Source organism: Herpailurus yagouaroundi, unplaced genomic scaffold (genome assembly GCF_014898765.1).
Source record: "Herpailurus yagouaroundi ecotype Mexico unplaced genomic scaffold, PumYag 139, whole genome shotgun sequence".
Lineage (NCBI taxonomy): Eukaryota > Metazoa > Chordata > Mammalia > Carnivora > Felidae > Herpailurus > Herpailurus yagouaroundi.
The window spans coordinates 6,181,945-6,205,673 of NW_024412394.1; the positions used below are offsets into that span (position 1 = coordinate 6,181,945).

The 23,729-nt window shown below is 44.2% G+C and overlaps 1 protein-coding gene across 4 annotated transcripts in view; it reads right to left on the reverse strand.

The window, feature by feature from the left end:
• Positions 1-23,729, reverse strand: part of KIF6 (kinesin family member 6) — a 388,886-nt gene that overhangs the window by 95,750 nt on the left and 269,407 nt on the right. For all 4 annotated transcript variants that reach the window (XM_040473403.1, XM_040473402.1, XM_040473404.1 and 1 more), the window contains one exon: positions 2,735-2,843. In XM_040473403.1, coding sequence (XP_040329337.1) covers positions 2,735-2,843 — 109 coding nt within the window. The remainder of the gene's footprint in view (positions 1-2,734; positions 2,844-23,729) is intronic.

The following is a 23,729-nucleotide window of genomic DNA, read 5'->3' on the forward strand; positions in this document are numbered from 1 at the left end:
CCAGGGGCTAGGGCTAAGAGATGCTAGAAATTGCCTGGGAGGACAGCAAAGGGTCTAGGTAAGATGGGGAGGAAAATCTTTCTATGGTGTAACAGGGACGTGTATGTGACAGCTACTGCTCCACTCTTCCTTCAGCTCCAGCTCAACTCGTATTCTGGGTGATGAGGGATCAGAAAGGATCCAACAGTCCCTTCGTTTGGGCTCAGAAACTCGCTGCCATGGGTTAGAGAGGCTGAGCCGGCGCAAGGCTCATACGTGGGAGCAATCAGTCCCAAGCCTTTCTGGACTTTGCCAAGGTGACCTCCCAACATCGGAACCACTGATGGCAGCTGCGTGATGTGGGAAGTGGAGAAGTCCCTGTCAGGCCAGGTCACTGGGTCCTTGTTGCCGGGGTCCACCTGAGAATGAGACTTGCTCAGAGGAAGTCTAGAAGCAGAGTGACTAAAACCCTGTGGCGCATGTCTGCATTCCTAGGACGTGGCCAGCCCTCCTGCAGATGGTCCGCATGGGGCTCCCAGTCACCAGAGGGAATGGCAACAAATGCATTGAAGGGGATCAGGGTGACTATAGGAAGCAGTCTGCAGGGCGGCATGGAAGTCACCCTCATCAGCACCTGTGGGGCCCTATTTCAATGTCTGCTGTAGGGGCCCTGCTTTATAGTTACTCGTTTTCACAGAAAAACATTTTCTCTTAGTCCTCTGTCTCAAGCAGTTACGAGCATGTAATACCTAGTAATGGAATGCTCTCCATGAATGCAAACAAAAGCTCCAATCCTGGGAAAGGGGTAGATCCTGGGTTACACCCCCCCCCCCAGTGCCAAAGAGTCCTTTAATGATTGTTATTACAGTAACATTAAACAGACACAGACATTTTTAACATGTGGACTGGTCTCTTGACTTTTCACTTGATTTTAAAAGGACTGATTTAGTGCTGGGAAAAGCCCTTTTCAGAAGCAAGCTTTGTGCGAGTTTCATTAATTCCCTTGCTCCATGGCCACAAGGAAGATGGGACCACCAGGATAACCAGCCCATCCTACGTGACTGGATATGTTCCAGCCTCAAATACAGGCCATATTTAATTTTCTCCCTTCCTTTCTAAATGCATCAGCGTCAGCCCCGTTCTGCTTCATTTTTCTCTCCGGGCTCACCTCACCCAGAGCTTTGATGTCTCCCTCCCCAGACCATCTCCCTGAAGCCTTGCTGTGTCAGTTCTTCCCCCGGTCTGTCTGTCTGTCTGTCTGTCCTTGTCTTCACGGGTTTGCTTCCATGGCCTACAATGCTGGCCAATTCTCTGCCGCTCTGAAACAAACCTCCCTTCTCCTTAGGTGACTCCCCTTATCCTCCTTTGAATGTTTGTGAGCTATCACAAACTTTCTGAACACGTGTTCGCTCGTGCTCTATTTGCTCACTCCCAGCCCTCCAACACGTGGTCTTCAGGCACCGGCTTGCTCCGTGCGCTCGGTCCAGCCTCCCCTGCCTCTGTCTCTGTCGCGGCTGACACCACCCACAACACGCTTTATGGAGCCGCCTCCTCTCTTGGCTTTCCGGACAATATATTCTCCCAGTTCTCCCCTGCTTCTCTATCTGCTTCTTCTCAGCCTTCCTCCCCCCACACCTGCTCTCCCTCCTGGCCCTTTAGAGGTTTCCTGCTGCTTCTGCCCTCTAGGCCCTTATGCCTCCACATGTTTTCCTGAGCTTGGCCACTTCTTAGGCTTCCTTGAAGCATTTACAAGCATATAACTCTCAAACCTGGATCTCATTTTGTTTTATTTTATTATTTATTTATTTATTTATTTATTTATTTGTGTTTATTTTTTTGAGAGAAAGAGAGAACAAATAGGGGAGGGGCAGAGAGAGAGGGAGACACAGAATCGGAAGCAGGCTCCAGGCTCTGAGCTGTCAGCACAGAGCCCAATGTGGGGCTCGAACCCACGAGCCATGAGATCTTGACCTGAGTTGAAGTCGGACGCTTAACTGACCGAGCTACCCAGGTGCCCCTGGATCTCATTTTAATTCAAAGAATCATTTTTGAAAATTTACTGTGTGCTAAGATCCAGAGTCACGTGTGACTTAATTTAAAAGTTCACTGTCTAGAACTCTTTCTTCTGAACTCTAGACCCATGCACCTGGCAGTCTTTCTGTTTGCTACAGTTTGAGGATATGCATCTAATTCACAGATTAGGTGAAACAAGTTATATACCATTAAGTTTTTTTTTTAAAGGGTCCAGAGGCCAGCTTGACAATATGTCAGCAGATGCTGCTGCCTGCTCTGCTTCCGGCTGGAGAACATACCAGAAGCCTCTGCTGTGCATGTACACTTCCTTTGACTATCAAGTGCAGGACTTCCTCCCTCCCCCCACCGTCCCCAGACCAGCTGGAGGGTCTAGAGTTCTAAGACTATAATTTGATCTACAGACTTTTCTCCTCGTCTTTGGAACAGCATGATATCGACAGAGTCACAGGCAGATGAGAATTAATGTAAGATGTGAGAATGGTATACAAAGTTAGTTCCGTCACTCACAGACCCTGGCCTTGACTTACCCCAACAGTACAGGGATGGTGAGGCTCATGTGTAGGAAAGTCATGGACACAACTCAATGTGAAACTTAGTACATGTCTTGCCTCTCTTCCAGAGTTAGGTCGGACAGATTAAGGAGGACAGAGTAGTAGCAAGTTTCTTTGAGGCTCGCCCGGCGAAGCCTCGGGGGACCAGCAGCTCCCTGAGCCAGCCTTACCTCTGCTTCAAAATCTGTTTGTTGTCTTCGACGGTAACGCTGTCAGCGTGGTCCCTCTTGAAGATTTCAAAAGCTTCTTGTCGTCCTAATGACATTTCCTCTCTCATCACTGTTTGGAGACACAGGGAAATGGCCTCAGTCACAGCATCAGGATCCCATTAATTTCACTGTCACTTTAGTTAGACCACAAAGCCAGCCCTGGCTCCAAGAGGCTCACGGCAGAGAGGCTCCTGACCAGACAGGTGGCCCCAGGCTCTTCCAGCTGGCCAGCGGCCCACCGAGGAGGCCCTTCCAGGGACACCCTGCACCCTGCAGGGCTGTGCCTGCACATGCATGTGACTTGTAGGGGGTGGAGTTTGGAATGTCGGGTCAGAGGAAATGAAAACCAGAGCGCCAAGCCCTGGATTGCTGAGAACATCTGTGAATGCACTTTCTGCCATCATTCAGTGCCACATTTCTCCCCGTTTTCCTGTTATGCCCCGTTTTGGTTTTCTGTTAAATTTCACATTGAATTTCCAGGCATTTAGTTAAAAGAAGTACAATACAGACTGAAAGATATAGAATCTAGAAAATTCCGCTCTTGGTGTTCATCTAACGATGCATCATTGAAGCCCCTAGTGAGGGGCCTCAGCTCTTACTCAGAGGTGAGGTTCTCCATTGCAAGATCCAGGAATAGATGGTGATGGAGGCCCCTAGTCCATATCTAACTCCTGTGTCCTGTGTCAACCATCACCACTATGGGCCAGCCCTTCACTGTTAGGCCCTGCTCAGGGGCCAGATTCTGAAACCCAGAGTCAGAATGGCCAGGGACCTTGGAGTGAGAAGGTGACATTCCTGCACTGCAGCCCTCTTCCTCCTAGCCTCCCAGAGCAAGAGGCAGTGCAGGCATGTGCCTGGGACTCCCTGGGTGACAGCTGAATTCACAGCTGGATTTGGGATGAATCTATGGAGGTTTTTTGTTTGTTTGTTTGATGCCTCTTTTAAAAACATTGGTTCCTGTTCCCCATGTTTTCATCTGGTTAATTCTACGTACCCTTGAAAGCCTGGCTGAGTGTTACCAACCCCACGAAGCTTTCCCTGAGGCCCAGGCAAGAATCCTCTTTCCACTATCTACCTATCAATGTAGCTGTGACACGCACAGCCCAGTAGAAGTTGTCACTTTACATGACAATCCTTTCTGGGGACATGCACATTTCTAGGAGGTACAGATTACATTTTTGCAGATCCCCGGTGCCTTGTTCAATATCTGGCATTTAGAAGGTGCTCATCATATGTCTGTTAAGTGAATCAGGTCAGGAATGAGCCAGGAGTGACAATGAGTCTTGTTCTAATTGCCACATGAACATGCTCCAGGGTGAGAGGGGTTCGCGATGAGGCCCCCGGTTCTGGAGATGCATTCATATGGGCCACATACCACATCTCCTCTTGCCTGGAAAAACCCTGCTGAGTCTCATCACCCAGCCTCAGGGTGAGGAACGGGACCAGCCCATCTGACACCAATTTAATGATTACTGTTGATAAAAATAGCACCGTGAAGAATGTCTGAACGGTGAGGCACACAAGACACCCCACCCTTTTCCAATCAGAAGCAAATGGGCACGTCTCAGTTTTGTCTCCACATCTGTCCTGCACACTCCAGAATCGGGTGGGCCTGGGAATGGGTTTGTGGGAGACTCGGAGAGAGGAGCCCCCGATGCATGAGAGACATTAACTGGAGGGCACTTTTTATCCAGTGGAGCCCACCAGGAGCCAAGGGACTCACGCCATACCTCTCCCCGGCCCCTGGTCTGTGCCAGTTCTGGCAGTGTATGCTTTTCACTGCAAATTAAACGGGAACGGAGAGGAGAGGGAGTGAGTCTCTCTGGAATGGGGTTGCGGAGGAGGAAAGCTCTGCGGAGACCACATGGGAGCCTGCCTGCGGGATCCCCCAAATTGCCTCCCACGGAGGAGGTGATGAGAAGGCTTCCACCAACTGGCAGTAGCAGGGGGGAGCGTGGGGGGGAGGGTTGTTCGAAAAGCTGAAGTGGAAGAGATGGGTTCATGGCCTCTTCTCTCCCGGCTCTGCCTTCTTTTGGAGCTGACAGTCCAACTTGACAGCTGGGTGGGTTGACCATGCTGAGGTTTTGCAGTGCTCATAGAACTGTTACAGCAGTAGGTCCTGGATGAACTTAGAACCACCTGCAAACCCCACTGCATCCTCCCAGAGGTATGCCGGGGCCTGGGCGGTGGGAGCAGAAAGGACATGGAACTCAAGAGGAGATAAGCCCAGGTAGGTTGCTTGCCATTACTTTACAGAGCATCTCAAAAGTCTTGCTAAAAAATTTGGGGCCAACGTCGTCTCACAGTATATATGAGTCACCAGTTTCCAAAGACTTAAAATTCAGGTGATGTACACATTACAACAAAGTTACCCTGGAACAACTTCAATCTTTTGGTGATTTAAGAGGTGCTTGGGGTCCTGCAGGGTCGTGGGCTTATGGTCAGGAATGCACTATCAGACTCCCCCACCCCTGCCCCTGCTACAACGGAGAAAGTATTCCGGAACTGGAGTTCTCTGCTGGTGGTGAGCTCAGGTGAGTGGACATTCACGGGACGGCTATCATTCTAGCAGCTAGCATCCTAAATGCCTAAATGTCTGCTCAGGGAGAGGCCAGGGTGCTGTGGCAGAGGATGCCTGTGGTCTGAAGGCGGAGAGGCAACGTGAGGCCTGGACGCCTACCGAAGACTTGTCTCCACCTCGTGTCCCCTCTCAGGATTTAGAGAACAGCTTTCCCAGATGGCAGGATCTGGCCCTGAAGCGCACAATGTACGCGTAAGAAAGAGTGAAGGCAGTTGGAGCACCAGGGTGACTACAAGCTAATGAGATAATAATCCATTTATTTATTCTCTCCACCAGCATTTCTTTATCTAAGGCACTGTGGTTGGTACGTGACACACGTACCACACACTGTGGTTGTGTACGAGATACACACTTGGGCAAGACGGTTAAAGCTTTGATCTTTGCCCTTAAAGAATTCAAAGCCTCGTGAAGGGGAAAGAAACAGGAACAACCACAGCGGAAGCTGCTGCCTGCCACGAGGGAGACATGTGCCCGGCGCTGGGAAACAGTGAAGAGGGTCAGCTCCATCAGGGAGACTCGGAGGGATTCCGAGGGACCGGCAGCACCTGCCAGGTGGGAAAGAGGGGGCAGAAGATCCCAGGTGGAGGGGGCAGAGGAGGAGGGTGCATTAAAAGGGCAACTTCATTGATATGCATGGTTCTGCCACCCAATAGGAATGAATGACCTTTGGGAGAATAAAATGAGTTTCCTACATGCTTTATGCTAACCACTGTATCAAGTGCTTCCTTCCATATTGTTTTAGTTAACCTTCTCCAGGATCCCTGGTCAAATATCATTTTATAGATGAGGAAACCGAGGCTTGGTTAAAGAAATGGTTGTAAAGGGGTAAGGATGGTCCAGCTTTTAGAGAGAGTCAATTCTGCTCTTAGATCGGTTTTTCCAGGGGAAGTCTATCTGAGGGAGGAGGTGGGGGCTGGGTCTCAAAATGAGCTGGTAGGAGTAGGTCTGCTTATGAGATTATACTCTCATTAGTGTTTTCTCTTGTCCAAAACTTGGAATTTTCCTTACAGTATTACTGAAAAAAGAGAATCATGAATTTTGTTTTACTATTTACATAGTTTACTTCATATGTTATTTTTTTTAATGTTTATGTATTTATTTTATTTTGTTTGAGAGAGACAGAGAGAGAGAGACTGAGACCAGGGGAGGGGCAGAGAGAGAGAGAGGGAGAGAGAATGAATCCCAGGCAGGCTCCTTGCTGTCAGCACAGAATCTGACGTGGGGCTCGAACCTATGAATGATGAGATCATGACCTGAGCTGAAATCAAGAGTTGGACGTTTAACTGACTGAGCCACCCAGGTGTCCCTACTTCATATGTTCTATTATTATTTCTAGAATTTGTGCACTTTGTGGGGCAAGGGGTTTTAGGCAGTTTTGTTTGCTGCAATATTCCTAGCACCTGGGTGGTACCTGGCATGTAGGCTGAACTCCAGTTCTTTTGAGTGAATGAATGGATGGATGGATAGATGGATGGATGGATGGATGGATGGATGGATGGATGAATGTTTTAGATGCTTAATGTTCTTCCTTCTGGTATAGCATATTGTGATATGATGGGGGAAGTGCATTCACTGCTCTTCCTCCCTCCACCACCATTCTTCTGGGTGGGTATATCCCCTCTACGGTGTGATTTTAGAAATTCAACACCACTGGGGCACCTGGGTGGCTCAATCGGTTAAGTGTCCGACTTCAGCTCAGGTCACGATCTTGTGGTTTCAGGTTCGAGCCCCACATAAGGCTCTATGCAGCTCGGACCCTGGAGCTGCTTTGGATTCTGTGTCTCCCTCTCTCTCTGCCCCTCCCCTGCTCATGCTCTGTCTTTCTCTGTCTCAAAAATAAACATTAAAAAAAATTATAAAAAAACAGAAATTCAACACCACCTTCTCCCACTACATGTCACTATGCTTCACAGCCCACCCTTAGAGATTCCAACTCCAAGAAGTTTTTATAAAAATGTAAATACTCTTGAAGGCATCCCCATTTTATGGCTAGCAAAGAAAAACTCCATGATTTGTTGACAATTAGCTAACAGGTCCTGCAAAGATGAGACATAAGATGGTGTCTCAGGCTGGTGCCAAAATGGGGGAAATATGAGCTTGAAAAGGAAGGCGTGATGGCAAAAGATAAATTGTGCCTTCTCCCCAGCTTTGTTTAGTCTGTCAGACTCAGCTGCTCATTGAAGCTTTGGACCTTACAAGTTTCCATTTGCCGTGACCATGTCTAGCTCTTAGTTGTTTCTTTTAGCAAATTTCAATCATAGGTCCCTGTGTTGAATCCCAGAAAATAGGGATGACTCAGAGAAGCCTGCTGGCTTGCTGAGTCACAGGACTGCTTCAGACCCCGAGGAGAGCAAATAAAACATTATGGGGCAGTATAAAATTTCAAACAAAACAAAGCAAAAACCAATAAACAAACAGACCAAAAAAAAAAAAAAACAAAAACCCTAAAGAAGAGGAGTTTCTCAGTCTCAGTCCCCAAAACACGACATTACAATTCCAGGGTGTGAGTGGGATGGGAAACACTTCCAAACCCTAAAGGTACAACCTGTTGTGGGTTTTGGTACTTATTCTGAACAGCACTTAGGTAGAAATGGCAGACAATAAGGCACTCTCAAAATTAGCCTTGGAGTGGGGCTTCTGAAAATGTTAGGCATACAAAATTCTTAGGTACTGGTCCCTCACCCATTTATTAATATTCTCTCTTTTGCCATCCTGAAACCTGGCTCCTTATTTTGCTAAAGATTACACATCCGTACTTTTGGAAGCCCTCCCCGCCCCCAACACAGGGTCCCATGGAAACCAAATGGAAAGGAAAAACATCGGAAGTGGAGAGTTTATGCTACTGCCTTTGGGCCTGCTGTCTGATTTCCTTTAGTCTGGAGCACATGGGCCAGAGCTCATTTTCCTGGCTGCCCCAAACAACCTACTGCTGCTTAAGCTATTGCTTAAAAATGGACAAAAGTAAAATGACGGAGAGTTGTGTTATTCATGCTGAAAAATGATTTCCTGGTCAGAGCCAAAAATATATTTTCCTTCAGAAAGACACCTATTCCTGGGGTGCCTCAGTTCCCTCTGACTGAAGAAGGAAGGGGAGAAAAGAAGAACCACCAGGGAATGAGGAAAAGTGAGCAATGGGGTGGATTCTGAGGGGAAGGGGGCTTAGATCACAGTGTTTGGGACTGAAAGCAAAAGAAGGCTCAGAGGTGGGTGGGGGACATTCAAGGCTGAGACAAGGTGGAAGCTGGATGTGGGGGATAATTACACAATCTGTGGCTTGGGAGAGGAAGCTTTCAAAACAGAAGGTGAGGGACCTGGCTTTGAGATAGTGATATGATGAATGCCTACAATATGTAGAACATGTAAATGCATCTAGTAATGAGAAGCAACAGGCAGGGATACAGTGTGGTTTTGTAGAATATCTGATCTAAGGTTCTATATGCATTGAAATTTCTCAGTAAATGTTGATGGAGGTGAAATACACAAAAATATCCCCATATAAATAGAAGAGAATTCCATCCTTTGGTGTGTAGAGAAGTTAGAATGAATGGACCAGTATGAGGGAGAGAGATGGACAATTTTGATGAGAAAAAGGGATAATCTATCAAGGCAGCATGAAACATAAAGGTCAGGAGGGAAATGAAGGAAAGGTCAGTGGTCCAGCACTCTTGGGAATGGTGCCTGGAACAAGGATGTCCCAAGGGCCATTGAAAGGAAATGGTGGCTACAGCCAGAAACTCTGGGGTGAAGGGACAAGTCAGCAGCTTCTACAATGAAAAGCAAAGGGCCCACTGATACTGGACTGAATACATTCATGAGATGGGGAGGTGCTAGAAGATCTTTATAAAGAGAAATGGACCATCATCTCCCAGAAAGATTAGAAGGGGCATTTGAGATATTGCCTTTACCTTCCTCCCTGCCATTGTGGGGAAGACACTGTCATTTAGGAAGGAGGAGGTTTCTGGAAGTTATGTGGAAGATGGCGCATATGTAGCCCCTGCGTGGGGGAAGTGGGAACCACCTTCCTTCCTCACCCTCACCGAAGACATTGTCAGACAGCCGAAGTCACTCATCTCCTATAACAGGTGGCTCTCGGATGATTACCCAATCAAATGACAACTGCTGTTACTTTCATCCTTCCTATGCTTCCAGGTAAAAGTAACAGCCCAGTTCTACCACCTTAGGAGTGGACATGCAGGTGACTTTCCCCAGGGAGACGTTTCATGCCCTCGAGTGCCAGAATCACTGAGAGTGGCTGTCTGGGAACAGATGCCAAGAAGCCTGCTGTCCATGTTTCCCCACTGCCTGGGTGATGGAGGTCACCACAGCAAGCAGTTCCATGTGCCATGGCTCTGTTTACATTAAGGGCCAGGAGCAGCTCAGCTACAATTTGAGGGGTTTCTGGGCGGGTACAGCAGGGTATGGAATCTGAGGATGAGGGGAAGACGAAACCACTTAGCCACGGCCAAAGTGACTGCAGATGTGAAGACCAAGAGTAGATCTTTTGGGGTGACCAAGGACACTTGCCCAACCTACTTCCCGCTTTTGACTGACACTTCTGAAATGAGTTGGTGCCCAAGGCCTTGGGGTTAAAGGCCTATGTTCAAACCAGAAGATACCACCTGGGCTAAAGTCCTCAGATGAGGACTTGCCTTGGAGTTTCCTAAATTGCCACATGAAAGCTGTCAAAGGAGAACCTTTAATTAGTAGATTCTTAGGGCTGGCTTGGACCAGGCTGAAGCATGGTAGGCTTGGCAGGGGCTCTAGGGAGTGGAGTAAAGGGAAAATCTGAAGTGGAAAGCCACGGAAACCTTAGGAGACCCACCCAATAGTGGCACCACATCTAAATAAATCAAATGGGTTCCTGACTCCTGGTGCCAGAAATCACACATCCCACCAGCAATCCTCACCGGCCCAGAAGTGCAGACCATGTGGGCTGGGTGGAATTAAGGGGCAGTGTTCGAGGCCGGTTGTGTTTCTCTTTCGTCTTGGTAACCATGTCTGATTCACCCCCCTGCTTCAGCTGCATCCTGGACATTAGCCTGAGGGGGTGCAGAAAGGCCCAGTGTACCAACCAAGTGGACAGGCTTGGAGGCTCTGAAAGAATGGCAGCTGCTTGAGGGCAGTGGCCCATTTCCAGCAGGAACATAAAGGCTTTAAACAACGGTCCTGAAGATCATCTGCAGAAGACCTTCATTTTCCTAACCCATCCTCTCTGGGGTTTTTGTTTTGTGAGTGTTCTCATTCAGGACAAAGTGCCCATGTGGGTTGCTTAGAAAAACTCGTGGACAGACACAGGCATGGAGCTTGGAGAACAGCCTGGGTCATGTTGGCATTTCTGTGTTTTGGAGTTAACTCAGGAATCTGGAGGCCAGCAACGTTTCCATTAAATAAGACAGCATGCTGTGGCTCCTGATGCCAGGCGAAACTGGATCTATGGAGTCTTTTCCATCGATTTCAGTCCATAGATGTGGCAGCCTTGGTGTCCAATTCCATGCCCAATATTTGGGCCAACACTGGAAATCTGGGTGGAAGGACATGTGTGCTCTAGCCCTTTGAGTTAAAGGGCAGTTGACTGAGAGGACCACTGAACAGAAAGGTAGCATTCCTCTTCAGCTTAATAAGAGGCTCCAAATTCTGCAGAATTTGAAAAACACAGGATTCCCTGAGTTTGAGGTGTCCTGACCATTTCCAAAGGCCACGGTTAACAGGGTCCTATTGACTGGCTTCCACCCTGATGAGTTCAGTTCTCATGTCAGTCTGTGATTTGGGGGTAATGGCTAGAGCACTGCTCACATGCCCTATGTCTGAAAAATGAGGCAGGTTTTCTATCTGTGCCTAAATGAGAAATGGATTCTACTGTCATCTCAAATTTATTCTGATATATTCTTAAAAGAGGATTAAAAAGAATCCATTCTAGCCTAGTAGCACCTTCCATGAAATGCATGTATATTTAAATAAGATTCTGTTTCTCTGGCTTGGAAATAAGCAAAAAGTGAAATGAAGTTTGGATATGCTCATATTCATTCCTTGGGGGCAAAAAAAGAAGGGAAAAATTATTTTTTGTGTGTCTTCTATGTGATAGGCACTTTTAATGCTTCATAAATATGAACTCACAGATATTAACTAATCTTCACAACACTGCCATTGGTGGTGATGGTGGAGGAAGGAAGCTAATGCTTATTGAGAACTTTGTATGTGCTGGAGGGATTACATCGGTTGTCTCTCTTGATTCTCACAGTGACCCTGTCAACTAGGTAGTATTGGGCCCATTCTATGGGTAAGGTAATTGAAAGTGGTTAAAAGTGACCCCAAGACAATAGGTAGCAAAATGGCAAAGCCATAACTTGATCCCAGGTTTGTCCCACTCCAGAAACCTCCTTCTGCATGCTGTGTTGCTAAGTGAAAATCATTTGCCAAGTGGAAATGATCTCATGAATACCAGCAAACCACTGATGTCAGACCTATGGGCTCAGGAGGTCAAGAGAAAAAGGCAGTTGGGGAAACTCATGACTTGGGATGTGCACTGAAAACCATGAATGCACATGGCAGCTCAGAAGAGCTGGAGATGTTCATGAATGGGAAGCTGGGGCAGGCACCAGATGGCCGGGAGGAGCTGCTTTACCCAGAATCCCAGGGGCTGGGTAAGGATCAGAGGTAAAGGGAGGGTTGTAGGGGAGCCTCGGTTCTCTGTCAGGAGGACTTTATTAGTTAGCCAACTAGGTCAGGTCCAGTTAAGTACTTATTTTTACCTAATCTACATGGAGCTTGTACCCTGAAGAGACTCCACAATCCAAGAGTTTATGCACTTAAAATGGCGGTGTTGGACTGAAGCAGGGGGATACTCTAGAGATAAGGGGCAGGGTCCAAGTTCTAAGAGTGTATAGGGAATAATTTCCCATCCCTAAATGAGCAATAGCCAGGAGAAAGAGGTGAAAAGGATCCAAGAGGCCATTATTTTCCCTTTGACCCCTCTATATCCTGACTGCTTTTTCTCTGGAAAGAATTTCATTGTTTAAATGTAACATTTGTTTATCCACTTAGGCAGTGAGTCAACTGGAGAAGTAGACCATCTGTCAACAAGTACTGAGTATCTGCTCTATTGACAACCCTCTTCTATGGTGACTGTTACAGATAAATGAAAAAAATTATTATTCTTGACCTTATGATAGAAAGCACTTGGGGGGGGGTATGGGAAGGTCAAAGCTTACTTTATAAAGCAGGTGAATACTCATAGACAGTGTGTTGGTGGTAATATGGTGCAGATGGTGTAGATGGTTGCAAGAAAGCGAAAGAAGGGGTGTGGTCAGATTGCTGAGAGCTTTTCAAGAAACATTCCTCCTAAGGCGGTTTTAAAGAAACTGAGGAGCAGGGGCTGGAGAAATGGAGGCTGGTGTTGCTCCCTGCATAGGGAACAGAGAGGAAAGCCATGGTGTGGGGAGGGGCCCATGGTGTTCAGGGACTGGAATGGAGATTGGGAGGATCTTAGGGCTTCCTCTGACTACAGTGGGAATTGGGGCCCAAGTGACCTCTGGGTCTTGACGTCACACCCTTAACTCGTCCCCTGCATCCCTGGGCAGAGGTGCCTTGAGTTTTTCACAGGCTTGTCAGGCAATTCCCCCTCCCTCAAATGATTGGAGAATATCTGCTTTAGAGGGGAACACTGGGCTATTCTTCTACTACTCTTGTGCTGTGGTTGGGGAAAGGCGATAGAATTTAAAGTAGGAAGATGTGGTCTTTTTTTTTAAGTTTATTTATTTTTGACAGAGGGAGAGAGTGAGCATGAGTGAGGGAGTGGCAGAGAGAGAGAGAGAGAGAGAATCCCAAGCGGGCTCCCCACTGTGAGTGCAGAGCCCGATGCAGAGCTCAAACTCACAAACTGGGGGGATCATGACCTGAGCTGAAGTCAAGAGCTTAGCCGACTGAGCCACCCAGGCACCCAGGAACATGTGAGTTTGAGTGCTGGTTTCACTTACTAGCTGTACGACCTATGCTTTGAGTCTCATGCTTTTCATCTATCAAATGAAGCTAGTAAGAACTCCTGTCTCTTAATGTTACTGTGAAGGGTTACTAAGAGATGGTGGCACTTATGTGTGTCTCCATTTTGGAACTGCTGAATGCCTTTGCAGGGAGCTATTTGCATGACTACTTCATCCACACGCCTCCTCCATCCCTCAGGCCATGAGTTCCAAAAGGCATGTGACTCTGTCTTATGCATTTGTAGCCCCAGCTTCAAGCTCAGTGCCAAATGTAGTATATACTCCAAACAAGCTTTGTCAACTGAATGAATGAGCAAGGATGAGGTATCTCTAGTTAACTTGTTTTTTTCTTAAGAGCATTATTCGTTAAACTGTACATGCATCTCTAATTCAGTTTTATGTATATATTTTACAATAATAAAGCTGACTATGGCAGCTATGAATCATTTATTTAAAAGTTTCTGATGGAATGAATGAATAAATATGGCATATACTACAAAAAGTAAAAGTGTAAAACTGAGTTATTATTGTCATCATAAGTAATAATGAGTCATCTAACAACCTTCCCACCACAAGCCGTTTAGAGTGCAAGAACTACTTGAATACAGGAGGAGAATTCTGAACACAGTTGCAAGGTATGGGCTGGCAATGGAGGGAGACAACTGTGGTTTAAACTGTCAGGCAGGTTCCACTGTCCTTGTGCTCTGCTTCTGGACCACCTCAGCCAGGCTCATTCCACAGTGACAACCTCATCTCATTGGGGAAATAAACACAACAGGACAAGGGCTTCCTTGTCTTCCCAACACCAAGTCTACCAGTGGACTCACTGCAATCCAGGCGACAGTGGGACCAAGCATCCACCATCTTATCAAAGGCCAACCCCTCTGCCAGGCTGTGGTTCCCAAACTCTCCTGGCCTTCTTCCCTTAACCCTTCTCTCTTGCTTGAGCAATCTCCCCCTCTTCCTTGGATTATTTCCATCAGCACAAAACCATATTTTAAAATCCATGTTGACTTGGTTATAGTTAGATGTAGATATATCTGAATTTGTAGACACAAAGTGGAAGGTTAAAACATTCAACGTTCACTGGCCTTGATTTCATTAGTGAAATAAAGGACAAGGTCATCTGTTTATAGGGGGATGGCAGAGTAAGAGACACAGGGACATTTAGATACCTAGAGGAAGGAAAAAATACTGTCTTACCAGAATTTTCCTTCTACCCATTAACCTTCAGGTAATCTAATTTCTCTGGTCCCTTTTCCTAAAAAATGCCTCATCAGGACTGTCTATCTTTACCGTCTCTATTCCCTCACCTCCCATTGTCTCCTCAATCCAGCCCAATGGAGTTTCATTCTGTCTCCTCCACTGAAACTGCCTTTTAAGCATCATTAGTGACCTAAGCATTGCTAAAACCAGATATCAGTTTTCTGCTCTTATTTCAGCTGACCTCTCAGCAAACGGTAGGGCAGTCAAGTCACCAACTATTCCACATGCCAGCACCCAGTTCCTAGAACCCCTGCAGGTGGGGAGGTGCCCATGGGTGGTTCTGGCCAGTGTGCTGTGAGCCGCCATGATATGTGTTACCCCTGGCTGAAGCACTGCAGACTCGCTGTGCAGTTTTCCATGCTCTCCCTCCTCTCACTCTGGGGATCTGTGTCAGCCTGGGTCCCTGGTGATTGTGGAGCAGAGCTTCTGCTCTTCTGACCCACAGTATTCACACAGGTGAACGAGAAATGCATCTTGTTATGAAAAGCTACTGAGAAGGAATGCTCATTTATTACCAGAGCATAGCCTAGGATATCCTGACCAACTCACACCTCCCTTAGACAGAGGTGACTCCTCCCTTTTGCCTGAAGCACCTCCTTCCTTGGCCTTCTGTGACATCACTCCCTACTGATTTTTCTCCCACCTTTCTGGCTTCTTCCAACCTCCAGATGTTGTAGTGTAGTAGGGCTCAGTCGTGGGCACTCTTCTCTTTCACCAGGTGATTTCAGTTAGTTTCATGGCTTTAAAATGTATTATACACCAATGGCTCCAAATTTTATATATTTAGCTCTGATCTCTCCATTGAGGGCCAGATTGAGACACTTAACAGCCCACTTGAAATCTCTACTTAAATGTCTAATTGGCATCTCAAACTTAACATGTTCCAAACAGAACCCTTAATTTCATGCTCCGTGCCAAAGTCTACCCCAAGATGTTTCACCTAATTGTTTCCATATCAATAAATGGTACCACTTGCTCAAGCAAAAAATCGTAGGGCTTGTTCATGGTTCCTCAGATCTCACAACAGCTCCACCCGCAGATTCTGCCTGAAATCTTTTAAAAGATAGCCTCAGACCTCTTTGCTTCTTCTTGTCTCCTTTTTTATCCCGACCAAAGTCACTACCATTTTTCACCTGGACTGTCCCCAAACTGCTTTGTCAGTGTCCATCTTGCCCTCCTAGGACACATTCTCCACATAGCGACCTGAGTGATTTTTTAAGAGCATGATGTCACTCCTCTGCTTTCAACTCTCTAGTGGCTTCCCATGGCTCCTGAACAAACACCAAACTCCTCAGCGTGGCAAGCCTCACATCATATGGCTACATCTGCCTATGTGTCTCCCTCCTCATGCCCCTCCCAGATATCCTTTGCTTACTCCGTCTGAGCCCCCTGGCCTTCCTTCAGTTCCTCATAGATGTCAATAATATTCCTACCTCTGGGCCTTTATACTTGCTGTTTACTTCTTCTGTCTGGAATGTTCTTTCCCTGAATCTTTATGACTATCAATTTATTATTCAGTTCTCAGCTCACATATCACCTCCTTTGGTCTCCAACCTACCCCAACTGTTTCTCACCTATTATTTTATTTTATATCCTTCATAGCTTTTGTCATCATCAGAAACTACATAAATATGTATTGTATAGATTGAAAACCCCACAAAGGTGTATCTGTCTTGTTTATTTCTCCTTCTCCAATGCTAGGAGGGAAGGAAGAGGGAAAGAAGCAAGGAGGGGAGGAAGGAAGGAAGGAAGGAAGGAAGGAAGGAAGGAAGGAAGGAAGGAAAGAAGGAAAGGAAGGAAGGGAGGGAGGGAGGAAGAGAGGAATAAAGAGAAGGAGGGAGGTCAACAGTCCTATTGGAAATAGGTGCCCCTAGGGGTGCCTGTGTGGGTCAGTTAAGCAGCTGACTCTTGGTTTCAGCACAGTTCATGAGTTCTCGGCTTCATGGGTTCGAGCCCTGCATTGGGCACTACACTGGCAGCATGGAGCCTGCTTGGGATTCTCTCTCTCTCTCTCTCTCTCTCTCTCTCTCTCTCTGCCCCTCTCCCACTTGTGCTGTCTCTGTCTCTCAAAATAAATAAATAAATAAACTTTAAAAAAAAAGGAAATAGGTGTCCCTAATATGTACCAGATTTGTACCCCTCTACATCAAGCCCCAACTACTCTCCTATGAGAATCCTGATGCCTGAGTTTGAGCTCTCTCTCCCTTCTGCACCCACAGTTAGAATTTTCAAAGTGCTCTTCTTTCTCAGTAACTAGCCTGGGTTGACTTCCACAGCTCCTTGCGAACCCATCCTCTGATTAACCTCACCACCTCACTCTTCCTCTCTCTCTCTTCCTTTGTCTTTCACTTTTTTGGTTGTTTTGTGTCTGTCTTATGCATATTAAACCTATAAATAATTATTTCTAAAGGGAGCCAAACTAAACTCCACACCTAAATGGTGACTGGGCTTGTGAGAACAGCTCCCCTTCCATTTCCTGGCAAGAGCGTCCATTTCTGAGACAAAGAAATGAGAATCTTTGCAGACATCTATCATTATTTCAGAACACTATAGGGTCGGCCAGTATATATCTGCACCTAGCTTTTGTACATCCTCAACAGAGAGAAGTAATTTTCCATTATGAACCATTTATATTAAGCCATTCAGGAGGGTTTCTGAGGAACTTTTCTTTCACAGATGCATTATCTTACAGGAATTCAGAGAGGAATACAGTTCATGCAGAGAGCAAGTCCTAAAGATGTAAGCCACATAGCTTTGCCTGATGAGGTAAGAACATCTAAAAGGTATTATTTTACTTTTTGTAATTATCAAGGTATAGCTCATCACTTGCAAAAAAAAATTGGGAAAGAAAGAATGGCATAAAGGAGAAGGAAAAAAATAACTCACAATCCCTCTACCTTCCTTCCTTCCAATTTTTTTTATGTTTTGTTTTATTACATAGTTAAGATGATAATGTATATACAATTTTATAGCTTGCTTATTTCACTTAACATTATCTCATAATCTTTTTTTTCTAACTCATTAAATTTTTTGTAAATATTACTTTTTGTGGCTATGTAATATTTTCTCATTATAATCTGTTCTCTAGAATTGGAATTTTACATTACATATATATATATATATTTATATATATATATTTATATATATATTTACATTCTATATATATGCTATGTAAATAATGCTGCAGTGAGCATTTTGGTGTGTAAATGTTATTCAACATTTAAGTACTTAATTAGTTAGCTAATTAACATAACAAATATTTACTGAGTGCCCACTATATCCCAGTTACTGTTCTGGGAGCTGGTCAACAAAATCTTATTTCCTTGGAGTGATGACATTTTACTGAGGGTGACAGACAAGGAAAACAGATAAATACATACTATCAGTTAGCTCTGTGAAGAGAGGTAATGCCAAGTAGGGGGTTGGAGACAACCAGCTGATGCGGGACACTGTTTTCCTTAGGGGGTTAGAGGAAGGTCTCTCTGAGGAAGTGGTATTTGCAAAAAGGCATTTTGGATTATTTCTGTAGGCTAGATTCCTAGAGGGTATTTCTGAATTAAAGTTCTTGCTTTCTAGGAATGACAGCAGTTGTCAGCAGTGCCTGGAAGAAACAACTGTTATAAAAATGTACCCTACTCGGGTATGATCTTGAACAAGTTAATTCCTGTATTCCTCAGTTTTCCTGTGTGAGTTGGAAATGATTACACCTGTATGTGTACCTGTGTGCACATGCGTGTGTACGTGGTGGAGGGAGGAGGGCTGGGGGTAGCCGTGGGGATGGGACGCTAAGGTTCTTGTATCTCCAGAAGAACTGCGTTAGGGAGCTAACACATGTCTGTGGAAAGGGAATTATCAGGCTGTGAAATGTATGCAGGGCATTCCAGTAGATGGAAACTTCATTGAAAGAGGGTTCTGGAAGGTGTGGCATGAACACTTACTGTACCCGGCACGTAGTAAGTGGTCAGTAATGCAAATTAAAGAAAGAACTTAACCCCTTGGGAAGAACTTACTGACACTGGGAAGCTGAAAAGGGAAGGTCTTAGATGACTGGTCACCACATAGCAGTGCAGTGTGGCTCGTGATCTGTCAATCAGACAAGTTCCTTTTCATCTATAAGCCCGCAAATAGGTGGTATCCTCAGTTTACTCAATCAGAAAATGGGGCTAGTAACATTGACCTCATAGGGCTATTTTGAGAATTAAAAAGGATTGAAATATGGAAAGAACACAACACTGTGCCTTGGTAATAGTAGGCCCTCAATCAATGTGTGTCTCTCTACTTCGTCTTGTAGATGAATTAGGTAGAAAAGGATCTGGGATGGTAAGAGGTAGGACAGTGGGATTTTAAGTAAATTGCATCTCTGCAACCCTGGAACTGGATCGAGTGTTTGATTACGCACCTGCAACTGGGTTGTATTCTTTTGAGTTCTCAGATCTATGCTAATAAAAACATTTTGTTGCATATAAGATAATTAATGTGTGCTGCTACTGACAACAAACTCCAAGGAAGGCGGTTCAAGGCCCTGGTTTATGGCTGATTGTAAGCAAAGTTATCAAAGGCATGTATTTGAGCATCAGACTTAAATGCTCTCCTCATTTAAAATGATCCACTTGATTTGGAAAACAGCCGGAATCACATCCCCTTATTTCCTCCTGGTCCTTCCAGCAGAGTTTCTCCCTCATTTTAAGGTCCCTCCACCTCCACCCTTCAGCCCTCTTCTTTGGCTCACTCCCTCCATCCTATCTTTCTGATCCTGGCAGAGGTTCTCTGTAAGGTGTGTCAGACTGGGCACCAGGCACACCCTGTTAGGGTAATGCTTATATGTACAGGGTAGGACATATTAAACATGCCCACAAGTATCATCCTTCCTCTTCAAAATTCAGTGATGTCCAGGGTTCCTGAGTCTTTTTTTTTTTTTAATTTTTTAATGTTTATTCATTTTTGAGAGAGAGAGAGAGAGACAGAGCACAAGTGGGGGAGGGGCAGAGAAAGAAGAATCTGAAGCAGGCTCCAGGCTCTGAACTGTCAACACAGAGCTCCACATGGGGCTCGAACTCACGAAGCTTGAGATTATGACCTAAGCCAAGGTCGAACGCTTAACTGACTGAGCCACCCAGGTGCCCCCAGGGTTCCTGAGTCTTAAGGCAGCCAGTTGCGGCCACAGATCTGCTCCATCTATTGCTGGGCTCCTAGCTCCTACTGTGCCTGTCTTCCACTCTCATTGACCCGTCTTCACGTGGTAGCAGCACATGAGCAGCTCTTCGCTCAGTATTTGTAGTAATAGCTTTGTCTGACTTCTTTCCCCACTGTTTAGTTTAGTTTTCTTTTTGTTGTTTTGTTTTTGTTTTTTTAATCCTGTCTTTTCTTTAAGCCAGAAGCTGAACTGGATTGTGGAAAACAATGCCAAGGGCATGGGGCCCTGACTACCACCATCTGCGATAATGGCAGGAAGAGGAGGAAGAAGGAGAGGGCACTAAAAGTTAAGTAGATGAAGTAGTTAGTCCATGAAGAGGAATCTAAATTTAATTTGCTTAAAAACTTCTCAGATTGGCATTCATCTGTGGTAGAAAATGCTCACTGGCAGATGCTTTAGGAGCTGGTTAACTGTTTATGGTTCACGTGGCTGGGGAAAGACTCCTCTCTGTCCAAGCCTAAGAAGGTGTCTGTCTTCACTGGGTTCATTAATGAGCTTTGGGTTGCCTTGGGCAGTAATTTGCTCTCTGGATAAAAAGAATGCAAAGAGTGAGCAGACTGAAAGCCCCTCTGGCTGGGCTTCCTCTTCTTACAAACAGCCAGTCTTTGAACTTGTAATTATGAGTCATGGGGCTCCCAGTCTGGCGCAAAAGTGACTCATTTTAAGCAAATTATCAGTTTTTGCCCTGTTACCAAATCCTGTGATCAGCCATCCTGTGTGTGTGTGTGTGTGTGTGTGTGTGTGTGTGTGTGTGTGTATAAAGGAACAGTTTTATTAAAAGAGCAGGATGTGTGGATGGAGAATGAACTGTACTATGCTTTCCAGACGTATGGACCAAAGTCAAACTCAGGCCCAGCGTAAGCCAAGGAACAAAATAAATAGTAAAAATGGCACAGAAAGCAAACGATCAGGAAAATTCATTTCGGAACAGATGCAAAACCAACTTTTGCAGCCAACAGCATACGATTCCTATAATGCTATGATTCCTGGACATCCTCCCCTGCCTGGCTTCCAATTCACTTGGACCTACTGGAATTGAGGTCAAGGAAGAAATATCTTTCTTTGGATTGATTTAACCCACAATTTTGTTAAAGAGTCAGTGATGATAGATGCTTCTGAGCTGCCCAAAGCTAGTTACTTAGACAGATGGACTGACAGAGCAATCATAGTAAATACATGTGATCTAGCAATGAGTCTGTGGTAGAAGGAGAATTCCATGGTCTTCTGTTATAGAGCCCTCTCCTGAGTATATCTGCTACATTAATGGACTTTTGTTGAGGAAACATTTGAGATGATCATTACTTCTTTGTCAGTTGCAAGAACAGTAACTGATCTGAAAATATAATTTTTCTCCTCTGATACCTTGGGTATGATTAACACTTATCTAAAACAACACTGAGAAAAGGATTGAGAGTGAACTGGATGGCCATGTAGTCCAAGTGTGTATTTTTATGAAGAATGGTTTGAAATTTCTAATTAATCCTTTTAAATAGCTGCCCATTCATTTATACCACTGTAGAAGATACCACAACCTACATGGGGAACTTGGTTCTGGGTTAAATTGTCTGACCTACTAAGATAAAAACTCTCAACAAAGTGGGTATAGATGGAACATACACTAGCATAATATAGGCTACATATGTCAAGCCCACAGCTAACATCATCCTCAATGGTGAAAAGCTAAAAGCTTTTTCCTTAAGATCAGGAACAAGACAGGGATGTCCACTTTCACCACTTTCATTCAACATAGTATTAGAAATCTTAGCCAGAGCAATTAGGCAGGAAAAAGAAATAAAAAGCATCCAAATTAGAAAGGAAGAAGTAAAACTGCCATTATTTATGGAATACATGCTATTATATATAGAAAATCCTAAAGACTTCACCAAAAACCTGTTAGAACTAATAAACAAATTCATCAAAATTGCAGAATATAAAATCAATTTACAAAAATCTGTTGTGTTTTTATACACTAAAACTATCAAAAAGAGAAATTTTAAAAATCCCCTTTAAAATTGCATCAAAAAGGATAAAATACCTAGAAATAAATTTAACTAATGAGGTGAAAGACCTGTACACTGAAAACTATAAGACACTGATGAAAGAAATTAAAGAAGACACAAATAAATGGAAAGATATTCTATGTTCATGGGTTTAAAGAATAATATTGTTAAAATTTCCATACTACCCAAAGCAATCTAAGATTCAATGTAATTCTTATCAAAATTCCAACAGCATTTTTCACAGAAATATAACAAACAATCCTAAAATTTGTGTGGTGCCAGAAAAGATCCTGAAAGGCAATCCTGAGAATGGATAAAACTGAAGGCATCATGCTCCCTGATTTCAAACTATACTAACTATACTACTATACTAACTATAGTTAGTATATATATACTATACTAACTATACTACTATACTACTATCATAATCAATAGTATGATATTGGCATAAAAAGAGATACATAGATCAGTGGAACAGAACACACAGCCCAGAAACAAACCCACACATATATGGTCAATTAATTTATGACACAGGAGGCAAGAAAAGACAATGGGGGAAAGGACAGTTCCTTCAATAAATGGTGTTGGGAAAACCAGACAGCCACATGCAACAGAATGAAACTGGACTACTGTCTTAAACCATACACAAGAATGGACTCAAAGTGGATTAACGATTTAAATGCGAGAACAGAAACCATAAAACTTCTAGAAGAAAACGTAGATAGTAAGCTCCCTGACATTGGTCTTAACAACATGTTTTTCGACCTGACTACAGAAACAATGAAGAGCAGCATCTTTTTGAACTTGACTGAAGAAATAATGCAACCAAAGCAAAAATAAACAAATGGGACTATATAAAACTAAAAATTTTCTGCACATCAAAGGAAACCATCAACAAAATTTAAAAAGCAACCTACTAAATGGAATAAGATATATGCAAAATCATATATGCAATAAGGGGTTAACATCCAAAATAAAAAACTCATACAAGTAAGTAACAAAAAAAAATCTGATCAGATAATGGGCAGAGGATCTAAACTGATTTTTTTCTAAAGAAGGCATACAGATAGCCAACAGACACATGAAAAGATGTAGAACACATCACTAATCATCAGGGAAATGCAAATCAAAACCACAATGAGATATCAATTCACACTAGTAAGAATGGCTAAAATAAAAAAAAAATAACAAGTATTGGCAAAGATGTGAAGAAAAGGGAAACCTCATGGGGTGGGAATGGAAATTGGTGCAGGCACTATGGAAAACAGCATGGGGGTTTCTCAAAATATTAAAAATAGAACTAGCATATGATCCAGCAATTCTACTTCTGGGTATTTATCTGAAGAAAATGAAAACACTAATTCAAAAAGTTATATGCATCCCTAGATTCACTGAAGCATTATTTAAAATAGGCAAAATATGGAAACAACCTAAATGTCCATTTATGGATGAATGGATAAAGACGTGGTGTGTGTGTGTGTGTGTGTGTGTGTGTGTGTGTGTGTGTGTGTATTATGGAATACTTAGTTATAAAAAATAAAATCTTGTTATTTGCAACATGGATGGGCCTTGAGAATATTATGCTAAGTGAAATAAGTTAAAGAAAGACAAATCCCAAATGATTCCACTTGTATCTGGAATCTAAAAAACAAAACAAATGAACAAAGTGAAATTGCAGATACAGAGAACAGTTTGTTGGTTGTCAGAGAGGAGGGGAATTGTGGTAGGGGTGGGTCAAAGTGTTAAGGAGTTCAAGAAGTAGTAACTTCCAGTTATAAAATCAGTCATGGGGATATGATGTACAACATGAGATCTGTAGTCATTAACATTGTAGGGCAAAGTTGAAATTTGCTGAGAAAGTAAATATTAAAAGTCCTCATCACAAGAAAAAAAATGAACTACACCTCATTGACTCAGCCTGTATAGGCACTTACTACCA